General features: G+C 38.7%; 2 protein-coding genes and 1 long non-coding RNA gene across 6 annotated transcripts in view; all 3 read right to left on the bottom strand.

Annotated features, from left to right (window-relative positions):
* Positions 1-3,349: 3,349 nt before the first annotated feature.
* LOC120777017 lies at positions 3,350-4,782 on the bottom strand. 2 transcript variants are annotated; one of them, XR_005705474.1, is made up of 4 exons: positions 4,731-4,781; positions 4,492-4,669; positions 4,223-4,416; positions 3,350-4,100 (listed from the first exon to the last, which is right to left on the bottom strand). It is a non-coding gene; the product is annotated as an uncharacterized LOC120777017 (long non-coding RNA). The 2 variants fall into 2 exon arrangements; XR_005705473.1 differs by having other exon boundaries at positions 4,492-4,782.
* A 1,028-nt stretch (positions 4,783-5,810) lies between these two features.
* LOC120776489 (mitochondrial import inner membrane translocase subunit Tim16-like) lies at positions 5,811-6,835 on the bottom strand. Its single transcript, XM_040107173.1, has 2 exons — positions 6,528-6,835; positions 5,811-6,461 (listed from the first exon to the last, which is right to left on the bottom strand). The coding sequence occupies exons 1-2, from the start codon at positions 6,688-6,690 to the stop codon at positions 6,244-6,246; spliced, it is 381 nt and encodes a 126-aa protein (XP_039963107.1). The 5' UTR covers positions 6,691-6,835; the 3' UTR covers positions 5,811-6,243.
* A 739-nt stretch (positions 6,836-7,574) lies between these two features.
* Positions 7,575-22,302, bottom strand: part of LOC120767250 (F-box/LRR-repeat protein 7-like) — a 407,584-nt gene continuing 392,856 nt past the window's right edge. For all 3 annotated transcript variants that reach the window (XM_040093110.1, XM_040093128.1, XM_040093120.1), the window contains 4 exons: positions 9,827-10,572; positions 8,929-9,762; positions 8,667-8,846; positions 7,575-8,423 (listed from right to left, as the gene is read on the bottom strand). In XM_040093110.1, coding sequence (XP_039949044.1) covers positions 7,888-8,423; positions 8,667-8,846; positions 8,929-9,762; positions 9,827-10,481 — 2,205 coding nt within the window. In that variant the 5' untranslated portion in view covers positions 10,482-10,572 and the 3' untranslated portion in view covers positions 7,575-7,887. The remainder of the gene's footprint in view (positions 8,424-8,666; positions 8,847-8,928; positions 9,763-9,826; positions 10,573-22,302) is intronic.

Here is a 22,302-nt window from a genome sequence, read left to right on the forward strand (position 1 = left end):
GTCAATAAAGTGATAAGTGTGCTATGCGAGATGCGCTGTGCTATTGTTGTGGTTGTGAGCTACTAATATAATGTCAATAAGATAACTGGTAGTCCAAAACCAAACACCGAAAGAGCAGTTAAGTCAATAAGTGCGTGAAGTGGTGTGAGCGTTTGAAACGTTGGACCCATTTGCGCCACAATAATCAGTAAATTATTTGCATAGTAAGGAAGTGGCGTAAAGCGTGTGCAAATAAAGACATATAAATCACTTATAAATGCTGCCTTGGGAAATGTTTGCTTATACATACATGTACATGCTTAATGCTTCTGAGGGCAGTTGTGTATATTTTAGTGTGAATGAAATGTGACAGTAAAATTCTTAATATTTTCTTTCATTTTACTATTTAACTACTCTTTAACAGCATTTTGTTTCATGTATAAATATTACTCTATAAAAATGAACACAGTTAAATTACTTTTCGCATGATCTAAATGTTACTTAAATCAATTGTGATTTTACTTTTACTTTTTTATATTTAAAAATATTAAAAAAAAAATTAATTATTTTTCAATAACTCAAAATATTTTGTCAAATATTTAAATGCAATTTTAAATACAAACCCAAACACAAAGGGTCTGTGGCAAATTTTTCCCCATAATGAACACTCCCGCATATAACACAAACAGGTTACTCATACGCCGTGTCATACAAGCTGATCGATCCAAATCAAGTCCTTGTATGGAAAACCTTTTTATTTTAAGATGGATCTGCACGAAATTTGGCATAAATACTTTTCAAAGCCAGCAGTACAATCTCTGAACAAATTCTTCAAATCGAACTACTATAGCATATAGCTGCCATACAAACTGAATATTCAAAATCAAGTCATTGTAAGAAAAACTTTTTTTATTTCAGAAGCTATCTGCACGAAATTCGGCACGAATTATTATTCAAGGCAAAGGTACAATCTCTGCATAAATTATTCAAATCGGACTACTATAGCATATAGCTACCTTACAAACTGGCTGCTCTTGAGTGGAAAACTTTTTTATTTGAGGAGATATCTTCACGAAATTAGACATGAATTATTGTCCAAAACAACCCTACAATCTGCGAGTTAACTATTTAGATCGGCCAACCATAGCATATAGCTGCCATACAAACTGCGCCATCAGAATCAAGTAAAGGTTATTTGTTTCGATTAAATACTGCCTTTTCTCTGCATTGAATAGCAAAGCGCGTTCGTCTCATAATTTCGACAAATTTAACCTGTTTATTTAAATATACATATACAAGTATATGCACACAGTAATATTATAATGACTGCAATCACTATAAATATACATATGTACGTTCCATATTTACTCCACTCACTACTTCATTATTTTTTATAGAAAAACTAGACCAACCAAAGAATAAATATTATATTTAAATCAACTTAAGTGTTTAACAAATTGTGCCAAATGTCAAAAATAATAGCTCATTATTTACACCATTAAAAAATCGTATATACATATGTATATATAGTACAAATAAAAAATACTTCAATTATATATGCCAACACATAACAATTCTCGGTGAGGCAAAATAATTTTTATGAAAAAACAATAGGCAAGGTCATTTTAACACGCTATGCTTGCATAAAAGAAGTTAGCATGATAAATTTGTAGTTGCATAAATGAATGTACATGCAAATATAAATAATAAACGCTAAAAATACGAATAAAGTCTGAGAATGGCAAGTTCAAATAGCCGTGAAGAACATGAAAATGCAAAAACATATTGCAAGAAATGGCAATAAATAAAAACAATCATAAAAAATTAATATAAAGTTCTTAAGGGATCTAAATCAAAGCTGTAAATTGCAGAACTTACTATAGGTGAAAGTATTTGCCGGTCGCTTGGAAACCAGTTTGGTTGCATATTTACATACTTGGTATTCAGTCAGCAACACAAAGTCATGCAAGAGCATGCAATATTTATAAATACCGTTGTGTATAATAGAGAAATGTCAAAAGCTATTGTATACACTTGCCTCATAATCAGATTAATAAAAATGTTTTGCTTGAAAATGAGATATGAACAGCAAATAATTATGAAAGTGAAAAATAATAACAATAATTTTCGGGTTCCACATTTTTTTATGATAATTATTTAAAAGAAGTAATTGAGCGCACTGCCACAAAATGAAACAAAGCTAAAAATTGGTTTAACGGCTTCACTGAGCAAAAATGTCAGCTGACAATTTACTTTTACGATTATGTCCGCGCATTATTGTCCTTTTTCATTACTTTAATCTGTTATTTGCTGATAAGCATAATGTGTCGCACAAACCATTTCTACCGAAAGTTGTAAAGTTAAAAATGGAACAAAATGTTTCATTTTAATTTTCGCTGTTACGTACTTGCAACTTGATAACAGTTAAAAGGGCATGTCGGATGGAGGTCATATGTGAGTATCTACTCATTTGCACTCCACTTTTTACGCATTACTCTCACCGTTGTAGCGTTTATAATGGGTAACTCTGCAGATTTTGGGTTTGGCAGCTGCAAAAATGCTTAAGTGAGTGCCGCGTTAGTCACGAGGTTGGAAAGATAATTAATTTTTCTTTACTCTAACTGAAAAATTATATATCTTTTGATTATATAACAAATATGGACTGTGTAATAACTTGCTATTGAAGTAACTGCATAGTTGCAAGGTTATGTATTCTTAGGGAGTAATACATTTTTCAATGGCACAAGTGTTACAACAAAGTTATGTAGGTCAAATTAGTGTTAGCGTAATTTGGAATTACTTTCGTTATAAGCACATTCAAATTTTTTAAATGTCATCAAATTGTAAACAGATCAGCATTTTAAATTCGTTTAAACCGATTTGCACTATTCATACACCACCTGCAAATTAATTAATTTACAAACACGGGTTAAGTACTTTTATCTGCCATTTTATAAATTTAAAAATATAAGTATGTAAACTTTGCTTTAGTATCACATTTACTTGAAAAAATTTTTTTAATTCTTTTTTAATATCATTCCAATAATTAAGTATTGTACAATTAATCAATGACCCACAAACACAATCAAGTTCACAGTTAAAAGGAAATATAAACTTTTAGCTGCAATTTGGCGTTTGCGTTTTTTCTTCTTTTTATTTCTTCTTCTTTAAAAGTACTTACCTTTAGCGCCCTCTTCACCTTCAACAGGCTGCTCCCCACTGACGCCAGCCGCATTCGCTGCTTGTTCGGCGCCTGCAGCTGGTGTTGGTGCTGCTGTAGCAGCGGATACTTCCGGAGCGGCAACAGCATCTTGAGTAAGGAGATGCAGTAATATCTTCGTCGGCTTGACCGCCTTTGACGGCACCCACCAATGAAGTAAATTGATTTGTTAGGCCAGAGAACATTTTCGACCACTAACTGGTTTCTTGCTTTCTACAAATTCTTCTTCACGCAAAATATATTTGCCAACAATGCACTTGCTGGCACTTTTCTATATCAATTGATACGTGTGTATTGGTGGGAGTGTTTCGACTCCAAGTAACTTTATATGTATGTAGTGCAAGAGCAGACTTGTAGACGTCGTACCGATTATGGTCTTAAGGTAGTAACTAGTGCGTGGAAGAGCAGAATAACGAGCACACTGCAAGACAAGACTATAGTGCCGCTGTGCTTGTTGGTTTGTTAGTGGGTGGCGAGTTTTAAATGCGCGTCACAACGTTTTTGTGGAATGTACAATAGATATGCCCCGAATAAGAAAACGGGGGTTGTTTGTTCGCGTGGAGAAAAAGTTCCCACGAATCTCTCACGTTTTCACGAGTTCTGTAAACACGAACACTGAGTTATACGATTGCTACGGCTGTTGACTACTTTGCAGATTATTTTTGCTTTTTTTCAATTTTTTTTTTTTACTTTTTTTGGCCAATATAAACTTTTCAATGTTAAGATATTTTGTATTTAATTTTATTAAAACACTTTAGTTTCAAAATTTTTGCTTACTTTTTTTTTACGGAAAACGGGAGCAAGGTAAAATTAGCATTTATTTGACCGTGTGCTTTTTGTCACTGACCAATTGTAAATCAATAAATTTCGAATTTTTGGATATGCGAATATGTTGGATTTTCTGTAATGAAATATGTACGTAAAATATTATATATATGTTACACTTGAAAACTCGCGATTATTATTTAATATGTGTCAATGAAGACTCATTATTATAAAATTGCACACTTTAATCGATATTACATGCAAGTACGTTGGAGGTACGCGCACTATAGTATATAGGATTGCTGAACTGTAATGTTAGCTATGCTTTTGGCCAATGCTTTACAATGCTGACTTCTGGCTCAATATGGAGCTTTTTTTTAAGAAAATAGCTGACTTTGGAGACTGTTCAATTATTGCTTCCAACTTCGGCGAAGGTCCTCTGAAAACTGTCACTGCAAAGGAATTACAATTGATAGAAAGCATTAATTCGTTATACTCAGTTTCGCTGCAAAGAAAATTTCACTTACATTGGAATGTATGCGCATCAGTTCAAGCAGAACGATAACGTCTGTAAATGGGAATCTGTTCTTGCTCTTGCTACCACTTTGATACGGTTGGGTGGTAGAAAATGGATCTTTGTACGTGTACTTTGTGCTGGAATTTCGTTTGAGTTTTGACGTTTCCTAAAACACACTCACTGTCTAGCTGCGTTTCAATGTAAAATATCGTACTATTTTAATCTTTTAATATGAAAAATAATACTAACTTTTTTAGATGCATATATATTTGCACAATTGGTTTGTTAACTTTTGTTTCAATTCTAAATTCTTATGTTATCATTTTTGTTATTTTTTTGTGCCTATTTACAGTGTTGCATTGGCTTTTTTTCTAATTTTGAGAAAAGTAATATCGGGATCGATAAATTTACGTAAAAGTATATCGATTTAAAAAAGAAATGATCAAAATTATAATAAATAAATTGCTTTATTTGCAATTGGAGATTTTGCTTAGTGGCGCTTTGCAAGGAATGAAAACAAAACACGTAATGCGAATTTACAACTTCTTACTATTTTCATTATATTTCATTTTGTGCCCTTTTTTCAATGTTTTTTTGACAGCCATGTGACTGTTAAGTTTCAGCTAATTTAGCCACGATTTCTTTTTTTGCTAAAGAATGCATTTTTGATCAGAAATTAACAGGCAGGTGACTGCTAATCAGACATTGGGAATACGGCGCTTAACACTTTACACGGCAACACTTCAAATTAGAACTAAGCCTGCTGCAAAGTCCGGCAGCCCTTATAAATTCTAGATCTTTAATAAAACTTCGCCATCGAACTTTCTGGCAACTACGAATTTGGCTGTTTGGTTAAGTCTGGCAATTTATCGTCGATTCTATTTTGTTGCACCAGCTGTGTTCGTCACAATATACATATATATAAATGATCATTCTGACGACCTGGGTCGATTTATCCATGTTAGTCTGTTTGTCCGTCTGTCTGTATAACTATAAACTAATCTCTCAGTTAAGAGATATCTATTTGAAATTGCGAGTACGTTCTATTCTCGCCAAACAACTGCATTTGTCAGAACCGCGGATACCAACCCTATGGCATATAGCTGCCATACAAACTAAACGATCAAAATGAATTTCCTGTATGGAACCTTTTTTTTATTTGTGAAGGGTATTCTCACTTTGGTGATACCAAACTTAACATTTTTTTGCTTTGAATGCTTAAATGTAACTAAAATATAAGGGCAGTGTTCCACTTCCAAAAATTATTTTGGTAATAATATTCAGACCATTTTTTAATAAAAACAAATTTTTTATTAATGTTTACACATATTTTTTAAGTTTCAACAAGTTCATATATATTTTTATGCAAGACATGCTCGCACTTTAAAGACTTTGTTTGAAAGCAGGAGATGCTGTTAGTCAACCGCGCTATACACTGTACAAAGGAACTTAATGTCTTCCAGCTACTTATTTGCAAAATCTTAAAATAAATTCAAGTTTTATTTCTAAACTAACATTTTCTTATTTACAATGCCTTTGATCGTTATACAAAAAGCATGGCAAGCGCACTGATCTGCATTTTTAGCTCCTGCTTTGTTGTACGTTGCGTTTACTATCATTCGTTTTTTTCTCTCGTCGCAATTTCAAATATTTTCTTTTACTGCTTACGTTACATTAATTCTAGAAAAATTAACCTATTTATAGATATCAAATAATTATGCGCAATTGTTAATTATTTTCATCACAATAGCATTGCACCTCATCACGTTTCACTTTGTTTTGACCGTGCGGCATCCATTTGTTGTTTCAACTCATGATCAATGCGTTCCTTTGCACGAAACACTTTTGACTGGATATAAAAGGAACCGCCTTTCGCTTTTTCATTCACCGCAAACAAGTGTTCATAGTTTTTAATAACTTTCTGCAGATCCTTTAAATCGTCCACATTCAATATTTGTTTGGCCTCTTCCAATGTCATGCCTGTACACCGATGTAAGACAAATGCAATTGAAATATTTGTATTAATATAATTAGCATTTAATTTACCAGTTCGCGCATTAGCTTCCGCACGTTTTTCTCCCTGCTGTCCACCACCGCCACGACGTGCAGCCTCCTGTGATGCCGCTATTTCTTGCTTCAGCGCTTTCGCAAATGCACGGCCAATAGCTTGCCCGCCAAGCACAATGATCTGCGCCAAATATTTCGCCATGTTTCAGTTCGTTGTTTTGTGTAAAAATCGATGATGTACACCTTTACTTCTGGTAAAATTTATTAATGTGAAAATATTGTGAAACTTTTAGTCGGTAATGCGAAAATTGCTGTTTACAAGTTGACATTACACAATCGTTTCTAACCTAAAACTGGTGGTGGCCTATCAGATGTTTTTGACATATGTTATTTTTAACTTGGCAGCACTGCGAACTGACAACAGGGTGGTGAAAAAATTCCAATTCCCGCACATTTTGAATAATTACCCGCGTTGTTGCAGAAAAATAATTTATACAGGTAAAATACATATAACAATAAAATTAAGCGCGTTTGTTAAATTGTGTTCAGTGTCATTTATTATTAATATATGCATACATATATAATGGTTTTATATGTAATTCAATAAAAAATAATAATTTACATAAACAAAATCAAACTGTCAATTATACTAAATAATTTTGTTTTACCAATTATCATAATTTTATAATTAACGAAATTTTAATTTACTTGCATAATTTATATGTATCTACTGTATTTACAAGCTCGTTAATATATGTTTTATAAATATTATATGTATATATACTTAAGTAAATGAAGATAAAAACGTCTGTACAACGCTTGAGACAGCACATATGTACCTAACATTGCTTCTACAAAATTAAAAATAAAAAAGTGAAATACACATACATACATACATATGTAAATATTTGCTAAGCATTATTTTCCGTAAACTGACAAGTTTGGTGGAATTCAATAAAAAATTGCAAAATCAATTATAAGCTGCGTTTGCGTTCCAAAGTAGCTTATTGCTAAGGGAATCAGATGGGCTAAAAGGAAATGACAACTATACAGTTATAACGTTGTATTTGGGTGCATATGATTTTCTGACAGCTGTGTATAATTTGAAGATTTGCAACTCCGTTTACGAATCCAAGTTTAGATGAAAATTGCTTTATGAGAATAAGTTTAAATGCAGAGTATTTCAAGTGAGGAGCATAGCAAATGCTAAACGAAATCATGTTTGCTACTTCAATTTAATTTCATTTGGTGAAATATTTCTAATTTCATTAAGTTCAAAAAAACCTAAATGCACATCAAGAAAATTCATTATATTGCCTCTATACACCACTGTGCGACACACACTTAACTAAAATGAAAATAACCATGCGTACGATTACGCCATCTAACACCTGACGGCTCAACAGAAACCTGGATTTGTGTGTTCTATAACGCAGCGCTTACAGTACTTCTTCACCGCGCGATAGCCCTCGATCGATATCTGGCAATCCTGTATGTTCAGTTGTTGTAGGCCACGACAGTAGTAAGCAATACACTGCACGCCACGGTCCGTTATCATATCACAATTCCGCAAACTGAGCTTCTTCAAATTCGGACAACTTTCGGCGAGCGCACGCAGACCCGCATCGCTTACATCGCACTTGCCGATGCCGGGTGCACGCAGACGCGGACAGGAATGTGCCAATACGGTGATGGAATCATCGCTAACCGCTTCACAGCCGCGCGCATTTAGATAACGCAGCTTATAGCAGCGACGCGCGATCACTTTGAGTCCAGCATCGGAGACGCGATCACACTTCGCCACGGAGAGGTACCGTAAAACAGCGCCGAGTTTGGCGAGTTCATAGAGACCGAAATCGGTAATGTTCACGCAATCGGATATGCTGAGCTCCTTGAGTGCGATGCAAAAACTTGGTACGAATTTCAAGCCGGCATCTAGAATCATAATAAGTTAGTATACATCTATCAGCATGTATATAATTAAAACCAGGGATAAAGCGTTGCATAAATTATGCCAGTGGTGGGATTTCAATATGGCGGTTGCTCATTTTCCAATTAAAAAAGTCAAAACCTTTCGAACTCAACCCAATTGTCGAAGTTTTCACTTCCAATGACATGCAAGTTGGGCATCTCTTTATCTCTGGTTAAAACTATTGCATGCGCTTTGGCGATACGCACCTGTAACTTTTATACAGCGTCTAAGGTATAAATACACCAGTTGTGGACAGTTTTTCACCACGATTTTAAGCCCGACGTCGTCTAAGACAAGACAATCCGTCAGATCTAAATATTGCAGCAGCAGACGGCGTGGTTGTTCCAGGTTTGGATGCGTGCTGATGCTAACCACCTGGCTGCAGCCTGGAAGATATAACATGATGACCATAAGTCACTCCGTTTTAGCTTTATAACGTCTAGCTAATATCGCTACCACTGTACTTACCCGTCACGTCGAGATGTTGCAAATTTGTACATTTTGTAAGTACGTCCATGAGCGCTTGATTCGACACCTGCATGCAGGTTTGCAGCTGCAGATGTGTCAATTCCGGGCAGCGTCGCGTTAACAACTGCAAACCCTTGTCGGAAATTCGACAGCCCTCGGAGAGCATTACACGCTCTACTTCCGGACACGAACCATTGCATGTTTGCCCGCACAATTGTCGGAAAATCATTTTGAGTGTCTTATCGCCATTCAGGTGTTCACCTTTCAGCGAGATGACCTTCCAGAGCACTGGACGCCAGGCGAGTTGGTCGAAACGTCGACACACGCGCGCCAAAATACACAATTCACAACTGTCGAACCAATTGAAAATCTTCAAAACCACATCGTCGGGTAGCCGATCGAAGAGTGGTCCCGAACGGAAGGTCTTCTTATTCCATGGTGGTGGCGCGACATTGTCGTGTCGTGTGCGTGTAACTGCTGTTAAAGTGGTCGTCGACGGCGGTGGGTGGTGTACGATGCTATGCGTTGTGATTGTGTTTGGATGATGGCCAGTTGGCGAGGGCGAAACAAGCGTGGCATAACCTTGATCCAGACTAGGTGAGAAGCGTCCGATATTGCAGAGCCCATCGGAGAGACTTTTCACTTTGGTGTGATGGAAACGTTGGTCCAGCGCAAGGTTAGAGGATGTGGTATTGTTGCTGGTGTTGGCAAAATTTTCCAAATGATTGGAAGAGCTGAATGCATCCGTCGGTGAACCGGTGCGATTTAGCAGGTAACGATCGGAACCGCTCGTTTCGCTCGGACTGGAGGCGTGGTGGCGCAAGTAGTGCGCGTCTAGCATGAAGAAAAGTGCAATTAAAATAAATTTCATCAAATTAGCATGATTGCAGAAACTCACCCGCTAGTCGTTCGGTGCCATTATTATAATTGCATATATTACGCAGTCCGTCTTCGAGAAAATAGCGCTCATTCTGAAAGTGACTCGCCTCCGAACCCAAGGGAAGCGCGCGTATCGCATTGCCCAAGTAGAGCGCGTCCATTTTCTTCTCCAAAAAGTATTGCATATTACGTGTGCTACCACCATTGACCGCACTTGACACCGTCGGTACGCTGCAACGTCCACCCTGATGTCTAGTTATACGGCCGGCTGTTGTACCACCGCCATGTGAGCCGCTATGCGGCAACTGATACATTTCTGGTAGCGTGTGATTTCGTTGCGCCGTCGCATTCAGCGCCGATGCAGCTACTGCAGCAGTTTCCGCGTCTTCTTCAATGTTAACCAATTCATTGAGCAGTCCATCTACGGTATCACCTTGCTGCGAAGCCGATGGTGTGTAGATGATATCGTCCGCATCGATGCTGAGGTCCGGCGATTTGCGTGACATTTGATAGACCTGCGGATCGAGTGGACTGGAACTGAGTGGATGATGGTATGGCGGTTGATGATGTCCCGTCAGCGAATCGATGACGGTGCTACTGTTGCGTCCCAATGATGCCAGCGGACATTCGAGACTTGTAGGCGCTTGTGCGCGGCGTGCGGTCTGATGCGACATGCTGAATGCGGTGATGGTGAGAAAAATGTAGATGCTGCTTTAACAACAACGACAGAAAGCGCGTTTGCAGAGGCCTAAAGTTGGTAGAGAGCTGCAAATAAATAAGAGGATATATAGTATTGTAGCTGTATGTTCAGTTTAATAGATATGTAATTTGAAAGTATCGAATTTAAGCTTTACTATATACTTGTCATACAAACTGACAGATTAAAATCAAGTCCTTATATGGAAAACATATTTATTAGGGAAATATTTTCACAAAACTTGACCTGGATTATTGTGAAAGACAACAGTTTGGTTAGGTTCGATGGCCTTCTATATGCAATCCGTTGTGATGTCATAAAAACAGAATTCCCGTTTTCGATCCTACAAATCAGTAAAGCATTCACCAGCTCGGTGGGATATCTGAAGATATGAACTCCCAAGCGTTTGAGCCCTGCCCTCGAAAACGCGGAAAATCAAGAAGAAAGTGTTGAGATGTTTCCACCTCGTCTTCTTACATACATTTTGGATTCCGATAGAATAATGACCTGTTAGAACTCCCACAACCAGGGAGAGGCGGCTAGCCTTACTAAGGGCAAAGAGCTCACTGAATCTCTCACGATCGATTTTGCTATTTTATCGATAGCGGGGGTACTCTAGCCCCTATCTTAGGCAAATAATAAGCTTTAAAGTTGCCTGCGTTTCCGCTGTGACCCATCACCTCACCTCCATACTATTGATAATGAGGCTAGACATTTCTCAATCAGCCCGGAATGATTACTGAGTGGATAATAGTAAATCTGCAATAGGAAGTCTGAAATATATAGAGATTTTCTGATTGTATACTCCTCCACCAATCTTCCCCAAAAGCTTTGCTCCATCCGTAAAGAAGCTCACTGCCTCTCTCCTCCAATGGCTTCTACCCACCCACAACTAAGTCGCAGGTATGTGGGCAAAGAAGAGGCCGCCAGAGTTTGGTTTGACGACTACATGATCTTAAAGACCCGGTATAAAGCCTTGGCGTGTAAGGATTTCCCAATGTCCAGACATGTCTTTCTTTAGAAAACCAGAATCTTTGAGTTTGGCAGCAACTTTTGCGGCCATACACCTTCCGGAGATATCTATGAGCAATATATGCAAAATGCCATTAAGTGCCATGGTTGGAGTGCACCTTAGAGCACTACATGTTGATCACTCTCCAGCTTCCTTGCAAGTGTGGCGTTTTCTAGGGTTTGACTATGGTGTCGTGGAGCCAGAAGACTTCTTTCGGTGAGAGGTCCCACCTTTTGCCATTGTTCGCGTTTGCGATCTTATATTTCCCAGTAAATAAAACCATCGCAGTTTTTGTGGTGTTAATGGCGAGGACACTTTCGACCACCCAATTTGTTACAACGCTGAGATACCCTTGCGACAACTCGTACACGGTATTAAAAACCTTCCTTTGATCATGTGTACTTGATCGTTTGCATAGACACGATCCCCAAGTTTTTTTCAGCAGGTCGTTAACGACTAAGATTCATAGAAGAGGAAAAATAACTCCACCTTGTGGTGTGATTCTACTCACATTTCACTTAGACGCATAGAAGACTGAAAATAAGGTTCGATTCAACTCCAAACCGATCAAGAGCTGTCTAAATATCAATATCTTGGAAGGTTCGAACAGCGAATTCTTTAAGCCTTATGGTTTCCTAAAGGCAGAACACGATGGTATGCAGTGCAGTAACCATTGATATTTCTTTACAATAAGTGCTCGTGGTAAATGGTCTCTCGGAAGATTCTCCCTTAAGTGAATGTCTCAAAATATTTCAGTAAGAAAAAGGAATGACTGTGGTTCCTTAAGTCCTTGTCAGAATGTTTGGTATTACTGTAGGGCTCAGTAGAGCTACTCGTTTCTGTGAAGATTTCCTAATTTGAATAAAATATTTTGAAACCGTGCCATTTTTTAAGGTCTACATATTTAAAATAGACTTAACGGGCTCAATTTGAACAAAATGCAGGAGGTAAGTCATACTAATTTGTAGCTGAAAACTGAAATTTAAATTTACTTATGTATGACAAGCTAGTCTTTATCACCAGATTTTTCAACTTTTAAGTGAACCAGTCGATTTTAAGCTTCTTCATCGCATCTTAATCTAGAGGCAGCCAATGTTTCGACTGTTCTCTGAATTGCGGGGTATCATAGTCAACTTTTGATCGGACGATTCTCCAATTTGCAGATTTTCAAACTTGACGTCACGATCGTGGCTTTGACGCTGCGTTTTTCATGTCAAAACTGATGCTGTCTCGGCAACTCTCGAAGCCATATTGCTACGAATTATACTTATGAGACTGTTCCATAAAACGTGTAGTTGGACTAAAGTTGCATCTAACGATATTTTGTGAGGAATCAAACGGGTCACAGACTTATCAAACAGACCTCGTATGTCCCTAGAAAAATATCACATATATTTGTATATGCCCTGTAAGCGTAATTTTATACACTTTCTGCTTTGCTTTTGCTCCAATTTACAAGAACTCGCCTGTAACCAATCTGCAAGCAGCGATCTCTCGAACATCAAAAAATACATCGATCTCGCAAGACTCTGGCAGCGAGAAAATTATGGGGCGCTTCAGCTGCTGCTGCGCGTTTATTGAAGTTTTACATTAAACCGAGCAATTGCAGGCTTTGTTGTAATAACTCTTGTTGTTGTTGTTGTGCTGTTGATACTATGCAGCCAGCAAAATATGCAAATCAACGGACGGACCCGTTCAATGTGCTACGTTACGTACGTAAGTAAGTAAGTATGTATGTATGTATGTATGTATGTGTCTGGCAAGTGCGTGTTATAAAGCGACTAATCTGCATGTGTACATGACTTACAACAATAGCAACAAACCTCTCGCTAACAACATAGCCAACCAAATCCATGTGGAATCCATAATCGCAGCAAAATTACGACAGCTGTTCGGCATTACGACAAATTCGAGCGACCGGCAAAGAGGAAACGAGGCATTTATACATATATACACATATATATACATATATATATATGTATACATATTAATAAATGTGCTGCCACAATTAGCTACACTGCCGCCTTCCGAACGCTCGGCCAACTTAAATGCTGGAAGCACTACTGTCGCTGGAGCTATCAATCGCGCTATTGACCCTCGTCGCCATCGTCGCCCTCATTGCTACCGAGACGCTTCTTCATTTCGTCTGATTGCGCACAACTTTAGCTGCAAGTGGTGTATAGATTCACAGGCAGGTATCGACATGCTTTAAATGCACATTCCATGCTCATTATTTTGATGCATTTTCAGTGCTGCAGGGCATGGTCGCAATGCACCAGCACAGCAACAGCAACAATAAGTATGCACTGTGTAGCGACGAATTTAACACTGCGGAATGTTGGCTAGCACAACGGAAAGTGGAATTTTTTGAGTCTCAACTGCTCGTCCTGCTTTGAAAATCGTTCAACGTGCGTTTTTTTTTTACTTCTCAATAAAGACCGTCCTTCCACACGCGGGTTCACACGGCTGGGCATTTAAGACGTTATATCTACTTGCGAACATATATTTGAAAATATTCTTCGAAAAAAACGAAAGTTGATCCGGAAAAGGCTTCGGATATATAGGATTATTGTAAGTGTGTTTTACTACCAGACTTCAAATACATTTTTATCGAAATGTTTTTAGAGTCAGTGAGAAAAAGTGCCGACAATGAAGAAGGCGGGGGCCGAGCTATCAAATATGGTGGCGAAGATCTCATAAGGAGCATGCATCAGCTTCTTTATCGAATATGGTCGGACGAAAGTATGCCCGACGGTTGAAATTTAAGTGTGGTCTGCACAATCCATTTAAAAGAAGACCTCTCAATCTGCGGATAGGCCTCCTCCTGGCTCTATCGAGTGTAGTGTGTGAAAGGCTGGGTCCACCGTCAACAAACTAATTAAACCTAATCAGTGTTGCTTTAGACCTGGAAAATCTACAATTGACCAAATTTTCACCATGTCCAAAATCTTGGAAAAGACCCGTGAAAGATGATTGACACACACCACCTCTTCGTCGATTTTAAGCCGCCTTCGACAGTACGCAATGGAACTTGATCTATGCCGCTATGTCTGAACTTGGTATACCCGCAAAGCTAATACGGCTGAATAAGTTGACGTTGAGCAACACTAAAAGCTCCGTCAGAATCGGGAAGGAGGTCTCCGAGCCGTTCGATATTAAACAAAGTTTCAGATAAGGGGACTCTCTATTGTGCGATTTTTTTCAATCTACTGTCGGAGAAATAATTCGAGCTGCAGAGCTTAATCAAATTTGATATCATTGGCCTCAACATCAGCGCAGTTAGTTCCGCTTTCTCTAGACTGGATAAGGAAGCGAAGCAAATGGGTCTGGTAATGAGCGAGGGCAAGACGAAATATCTCCTGTTATCAAACTAACAGTTGTCGCACTCGCAATTTGGCTGCAAAGTTACTGTAACCTCGAAGCCCTAGATAATTTCATCTATATTGGAGCCAGTATTAATACCAACCATAATGTCAGCCTCGAAATCGAACGCAGAATACCTCTTGACAACAGGTGCTACTTCGGACTAAGTAGGCAATTGAGAAGTAAAGTCCTCTCAAAACCGAACTCTTTAGGTCACTCATTATTATTATGATGCTGAGGCATGGACGATGACAACATCTGATGAGTCGACGCTAAGAGGTTTCGAGAGAAGGTTCTGCGGAAGATTTACGGTCCACTGACGTACAATTGAATATAATCCCTTAATATAGAATATTGAAACTCAAAAAATATTCTACATCATTTATATTCCCAAAAACCTTGGATCATATATTGGCTTCAGGTGGGTTAAATAAAAGATGTAAGTAGATCTACTGCACCTACAAAAGCTTCGAATAGTGGAAAGGATAGACCAACGAAAAAAAAGCTAATCGAATGCTACTGAATTTGGTTGCTTCGGTCTAGCAACTCTGGAGTTTTTCCGGAGAGGTCTAAAAAATATGAAGCATTGGAGCTGAAGTATGAACAAAGCCACTTACAAACTCGAAAAACTCATCATCAATGACTCATCAACTCCCCTGAGGGCGATGCCGAAAGCTGATGCTTAGTAATATGGCTGGTTTGAGTGGGCTGTTTTCGATAGCCTCCACATATCCAAAAAATACATTTAAGCCATTAAAAAGCTCAAATTAGAACATAACATGAAGCTCTCAACATTAGATGAGTCTTTCAACGGATAATCTATCATTGAAATAAATGCTTCGGACTTTCCAAATTAAAATTAAATTATTAAAGCTGGCATTATTCAGCTTCATTCGAAGTGTTTTATGAACCAGATTTCTTCAGCTAATCCTGTCCCTGAAGAACATTTTGGTATTTCCTGATCAATGGTTATGCCATCTCTTTCAAAAGCAGCATACATTCAAGAGATAAAAATTATTTAAAAAAATTGTAATAACGTTGAACCCCATCCAAAACAAGATCTAAAATATGGTGTCTCCTAATACCTCCGCGGACAATCTGAAACCTCAACAGTTTTGCGAACAAGTATAAGACGTCTGCCAGCATCATCATTATCAAGCCAGCTAGTATTGATCTGTATTTTTTTGCATTTTATATCATTACATATCTACATATATCTATTTCATGTGTATGAATGTTTTCAAGCCGCACATACGTACATACATACACATTTCCCTAGAGCGATGGAAATTTATACAAGTTCACTGGGCGGCAATTAGATCGGTCGCGGTGATTGCGACCGAGCTTGTACAACGGAGGACGCTTTTCGAGCAAATTGCGGCAACTGAACCCTACATAATAAGGAAACCTTTACGCTGTGGGACGACCATTAATTATGGTATGTTTCTAAAAATAAATATTTTTAAGAAGGTATGTACAAATGGATGTTAGAAAGGCCTGTGTTAGCAAATGTGATATTTACGATGAGTGAAATTATTCAACAAAGAAGTTCCATTAAATTTTGTGTGCGGAATCAAATTTCTGGTAACGTACCGAATGTCGGAAAGGCCTTCGGTGATAATTGTTTGTCGCGAGCAAGTGTTTTGATTGGTGCAAATTATTCAAAGAAGGCCGAGAACGCGTTGATGGCGAACCACGTCCAGGACGGCCATCAACATCAATTGATGATCAACACGTCAATAAAATAAAGGAATCGGATCATACTACTATCATTGAAATATCGGAAGGATCATTTTGGAAGATCATTTGCGCCTAAGAAAAGTGAAAACTCGATTGGTTCCAATATAACTCAATGATTTAGAAAAACAGCTTCTGGTTAAGGTCTGTAAAGCAATACTTTCCGTCTACCAGGATGTTACGAAACGTATTATTACTAGCGATGAACCTTGGATCTATGTTAACGACTTGGAAACGGGCGACCAATAGGCCGAATATCGTGGCAAAGGTGAGACAAAGCCGAAAAAGCCACGTCAAAGCCGATCAAAAATCAAGGTTATGTAGACAGTATTCTTCGATTATCAAGGTGTCCAAATTCTTTCCGATCGGCCAAATTGTCAACCAGACCTACTATTTGAGTGTTATGCGTCGCTTGCGCGAATTTATTCGTAAAAAGAGGTCGGAATTATGGTTCGTAGATAATTTCGTCTATCTTGTAACCAGTATTAACACCAACCAAAACGTCAGCCTCGAAATCGAAAGCAGAATAACTCTTGCCAACAGACGTTACTTAAGAGTAAGTAGGCGATTGAGAAGTAAAGTCCTCTCTCGACGAACCAAAACCAAATTCTACAAGCAACTCATTATTCCCGTCCTGCTATATGGTGCAGAGGCATGGACGATGACAATATCTGATAAGTCGACGTTACGAGTTTTCGAGAGAAAGATTCTGCTGAAGATTTATGGTCCTTTGCGCATTGGCAACGCCGAATATCGCATTCGATGGAACCATGAACTGTATGAGATATACGAAGACATTGAAATAGTTCAGCGAATTAAGAGACAGCGGCTACGCTGGCTAGGTCATGTCGTCCGAATGGATGAAAACACTCCAGCTCTGAAAGTTTTCAACGCAGTACCCGCCGAAGGAAGCAGATGAAATAGAAGACCTTGACTTCGTTGGAAAGTTTAGGTGGAGAAGGACTTGGCTGCACTTGGTATCTCGAATTGGCGTCAAACAGAGAAAATAAGAAACGACTGGCGCGATGATGGCCAATCTCTCAAGTTGACTGGGCATTACACCTATACTGAGTCCTATTACTTACTTTTATTACAAATTACAAGTACTTTTCTTTTTATATTGAAAAATCGGCTTTCATTGCGAGCACTTACCAAAAATTGTCATTTCCAATTTCTGTTTAATTCAAAATTGATGTACATAAATTTTCAGTATATATTCAACATAAATAAGATACAAGATATCATTAGATTAAAAACCAAAAAAAAAATGCGCTATCAACCTTGGAAGCAATCTTTACATTTAAGAACACTACGAACACCAAATAAATTCAACAAATTCTTTGGTGTTAATTCAACATTCGCAAGATTCTACAATGCGACGAAACAGCAATCTCTCGAAACAAGAATACGCCAATTGGAGAAGCGTAAAACTCATGCCAGTATCAATCGTATAACCAAAAGAAGGAAGGAAGAAAAAGATAAAAAGGAGAAAATCAATGCATTTATAGAGCTCAGCCGACAATATGATGCACTTCGGGCCGAGCAAAAGCATTTAGAGAGGCAAATAAAAAATCGAACGACAGTTCTGATGAAAGCAGTATATAGACATAAACAGAGCACGAAAAAACTCGATGAATTAGAACGGACTTTGGCGACCTATAGCGAGCAGTTAAAACAAGCCGTAAGTAATAACGTTTTACGTGCAGCGGTCGAGCACAGCTTGAGCGGAGAAACTGCGCCAGTAAACTACAATAAATTACAAATCTTACGTAGAATGGGCGGAAGTGAGCCAAGTACCGATATTTACTTCGAACTTATGCCTGAAATCGTAAAGAAATATACAGCAATGCGTAAATATGCCAGACGTTGGATGCACAAGGCGAATATTAAGAGAAGACACACTGCGGTCATGGATTTAGCTACCATAATTAAGAAGCAGCGCATGAGCTGGGAGCCGACAGTGAGACCTTTGCATGAAACGTACGCAATGCAAAACATTGTGCCCACAATGGCCAATGAGCAAAATGAACGTGAAATTGTGCTGAAATCGCATAGTGGTACAAGTGTTTTTCATGACGTAAGTAGCAATCGAAATGAACAGAAGATAACCGATAGCCTTAAAAGCGTATTGCCACCACTAGAAGCTGTAGTTGCTAGCGAAGAGAGCAGTAAGTTGACTAAACGAAAAAAAATACTAAAATCCAAACAAAGTGCCACTTCCGATATTGACGAAAGTGCAAAGAGACGTCGTACTGGCAAGCGAAGAGGTCGAGCACGAAGAAGATCAAGTCGCAAGAGCCAACAAAGTGTCACATCAGATGGGCCTAAAAAAGGACAAAGACGAAAAGAGAAGAGAAAAGGGAGAAGAAAAAGTATTAAAAGTCTTGACAGTGGCGGACAGGATATGAAACAAGGTAGACGTGGTCAAAGTGTTCGCAAAGGTCGAAAACGTCAGAGTAAGGAAAAGTCGAAAGTCAGTCAAATAAGTCAGGAGCCCGAAAGTCGTGCCGGAACAATGCAATCAGTTGTTGATGAGAAAATCGCAAAACCAAATCTTTTGCTCGAAACGAATTTACAAAAACAAACGGTTCCTGTACAAATGAAGAAAGTAAGCATGAGCGGAAGAACTGCGTTGGATAAATTGAAGGCGAAAACTATTGAATTTGATAAACGACAATCAGATACGAACTATCAATTCAACGCGCTCGAAGAATACTGGGGTGTACCGTTACGTACGGATCGCACACTAGATAAATTGGAACGATTGAATAGCATACTGGACGAACTCATTGTCGAAGAGGAGAAGAAACCATCGCCGCCACTAAAGCGCATGCTATCAGCTCGAAACGTTGCCCGAAAAACGAGCAAACGCGAAATGCGGGATTTAGAGAAACTGCTGGTGCTGCTCAAAGAGTGTAAAAAATGTCAGAAAAAGCAGGAAAAGGCGAAAGCGGCCGAGCGTGATTTCGCCGTGTTATGCAAAAAGGAATATGACGATGCCATTAAAAATGCAGCTGGACTGCCCGACTACTTTCCGGAAGACTCGGACTTCAGTGTGTTGTGTTCTTGTAATAGCGTGTCATAACGGAACAGTAAAATGCAATGATTGCAAATGAGTTCGGTTCGAAAGATGCCTGTCGCTGCTGATTGCGCAATCTTTTCGGTATTATTATGTACATATGTATGTATGCTAAGTAGATGCTAAATTTATTTACCGCGGACTCATCAGCTGGAGCTCTGTCTGCTAAAAACAATGAAGTATACACAGATATTTTGTTGATTTTAACAAAGAGGGCTGCAGCTGGTTGCATTTCATGAATAAGTTGTGGATATTTTATAAAACAAAAAACAAAAAAAATAATAATAATTACATAAATGATATTTACTAAGTAAATGAAAATTGTGTACGCACTTGCAAGGATGAACAGCACGAGGAAGCGTTGAGGAAGTTCATTTCAAGAGAGTTGAGAAAGAAAAAGTTGAAAATCAGTACTGTAGTTGAAATGGTGGAAAATATTTCGGAAATAATAAGTCCTGAAATACGAATAGGTTTGCTGTTGAATTGTTAATTCTTTCCCGATTGAAAGCCGGGTGTATTCCATTTATTAGACCCGACCAGCTCACTATATACTTCCGATATTCAAACTAGACTGGTAACTTGGCGGGATTGTCCGCATAGAGTTTAGACTTTACATATCCCCACAGGAAAAAAGTATAACGTTGTGATATCGCACGATCTTGGTGACCAATCGACCGACCTAAAACGTGAAATTATCTGCTTACCGAAGGTCCTCTCAATAACTCTCATCGCTGGACAAAATTTGGCTTGAAATCGTCGGATGTTTTTGGAACTTTTCAAGTGCCCATAGAGCGAAGCAATGTCACTTGGGAAGGTTGAACGGCTTCAGTTCTTGCCCAAGCTGTGGTTTGTTCGCTTTCAATTTAAGATCTCGACGTAAAATGCGCCAAGTCGTTCGATAACATCAGTCCGAGTTGTGGCGAATGGCGACGAATCGACCCTTCATGATCTCTGTGTACACGCTCAGCTACGGCTGCTGGACATGGTTTATTCGGTCGAATATTATCCAATAATGAATGCTGGATCTCAATATGTGTAATGGTGTTGCGAGTAGTACGCTCAGTAGACCGATTATGTTGACCATAAGTTGAGCGAAGCGCGGGAAACACATTCTTTACAGAACGTGAATATTCGTAATGAAGTTGTCATGTTATTCAGGCGTAAGTCTTTCCATGAGGAAATCTCAAACGCCGAAATGAGTGAGTACGAAGACCTTGACAAGCTTACCGGCATGGGTAATGCTCAAAAATTCTACGATAAGGTGCGGCGACTAACCGAAGGTTTCCGGTGCATAGTCTTGAAGAACCCGCATAGGTGATCTACTGAAATTATTGAGAGAACACTTCTCCAACCTGCTAAATGGAAGTGAAAGCTTAACACCAGGAGATGGTGAACACGGTTCCATAATAGATGACGATAAATAGGATGTTCCATTGCCCGACCATGAAGTAGTTCGAATAGCAATAATCCGTCTGAAGAACAACAAAGCGGCGGGGGCCGATAGATTGCCGGATGGATTAGGGTTGGAAAATCCACAACTGACAGATATTCACCATTCCTCAAATCTTGGAAAAAACCCATGCAAAGAGGATCGACACATACCACCTCTTCGTCGATTTCAAAGGTGCTTTTGACAGCACGAAAAATAGGTGCCTTTATGCCGTTATATCTGAATTTGGTATCCCCGCAAAATTAATATGGCTGTGTAAACTGACGTTGAGCAACAACAAAAGCTCCGTCAGGATCGGGAAAGACCTCACCGGGAAAGACCTCTCCGAGCCGTTCCATACCAAATGAGCTTCCAGACAAGCCGACTCTCAATGATGCTACTTTTTCAATCTACTCCTGGAGAAAATAATTCAAGCTGCAGAGCTGAATAGAAAAGGCACAATCTTTTATAAGAGTGTGCAGCTGCTGGCGTACGTCGATGATGTTGATATCCTTGGCCACAACATCCGCGCCGTTAGTTCTGCTTTTTCCAGATTGAATAAAGAAATGAAGTAAATTGGTCTGATAGTGAATGAGGGCAAGACGAAATATCTCCTGTCATCAAATAAATAGTCGTCGCACTCGCGACTAAGCTTCCATGACACTGTTGACAGTCATAACTTCGAAGTCGTAGATAATTTTATTTATCTTGAAACCAATATTAACACCAATAACAAAATCGGCCTCGAAATCCAAAGTAGAATAACTCTGACTGTGTAATCAATTAAGAAGTAAAGTTCTCTCTCGACGATCAAAGACCAAACTCTTCATCAACTCAACATCCCCGTCCTGCTATTTGGTGTATAGGCATGGATGATGACAACATATGATGAATCGGAGTTACTAATTTTCAAGAGAAAGGTTCTACGGAAGTTTCATGAGAAGCATAGGAAGCCCTCCACTCCATTGGAAAGACCAGATGGAGAAGAACTCGGCTACATTTGGAATTTCCAATTGGCGCCAAGCAGCGAAAAGGAAGGATGAATGGCGCGCTGTTGTAAACTCTGCTATAACCGCGTAGGTGGTATTTTAGTCAATTAAGAAGAACAAAAATAATTATATTTTGGATTAGACTTTATAGCAATATTCACTCAAATTCTTAGCAGGTTGTACTCTGTG

Source organism: Bactrocera tryoni, chromosome 1 (genome assembly GCF_016617805.1).
Source record: "Bactrocera tryoni isolate S06 chromosome 1, CSIRO_BtryS06_freeze2, whole genome shotgun sequence".
NCBI lineage: Eukaryota > Metazoa > Arthropoda > Insecta > Diptera > Tephritidae > Bactrocera > Bactrocera tryoni.

What these genes read in the sequence shown, in the direction of transcription:
- LOC120776489 (XM_040107173.1), bottom strand. Translation starts at nt 6,690, where the DNA reads ATGGCGAAATATTTGGCGCAGATCATTGTGCTTGGCGGGCAAGCTATT. An exon ending in GGAAGCTAATGCGCGAACTG is followed by an intron (nt 6,462 to 6,527) that starts GTAAATTAAATG and finishes ATCGGTGTACAG; the next exon opens with GCATGACATTGGAAGAGGCC.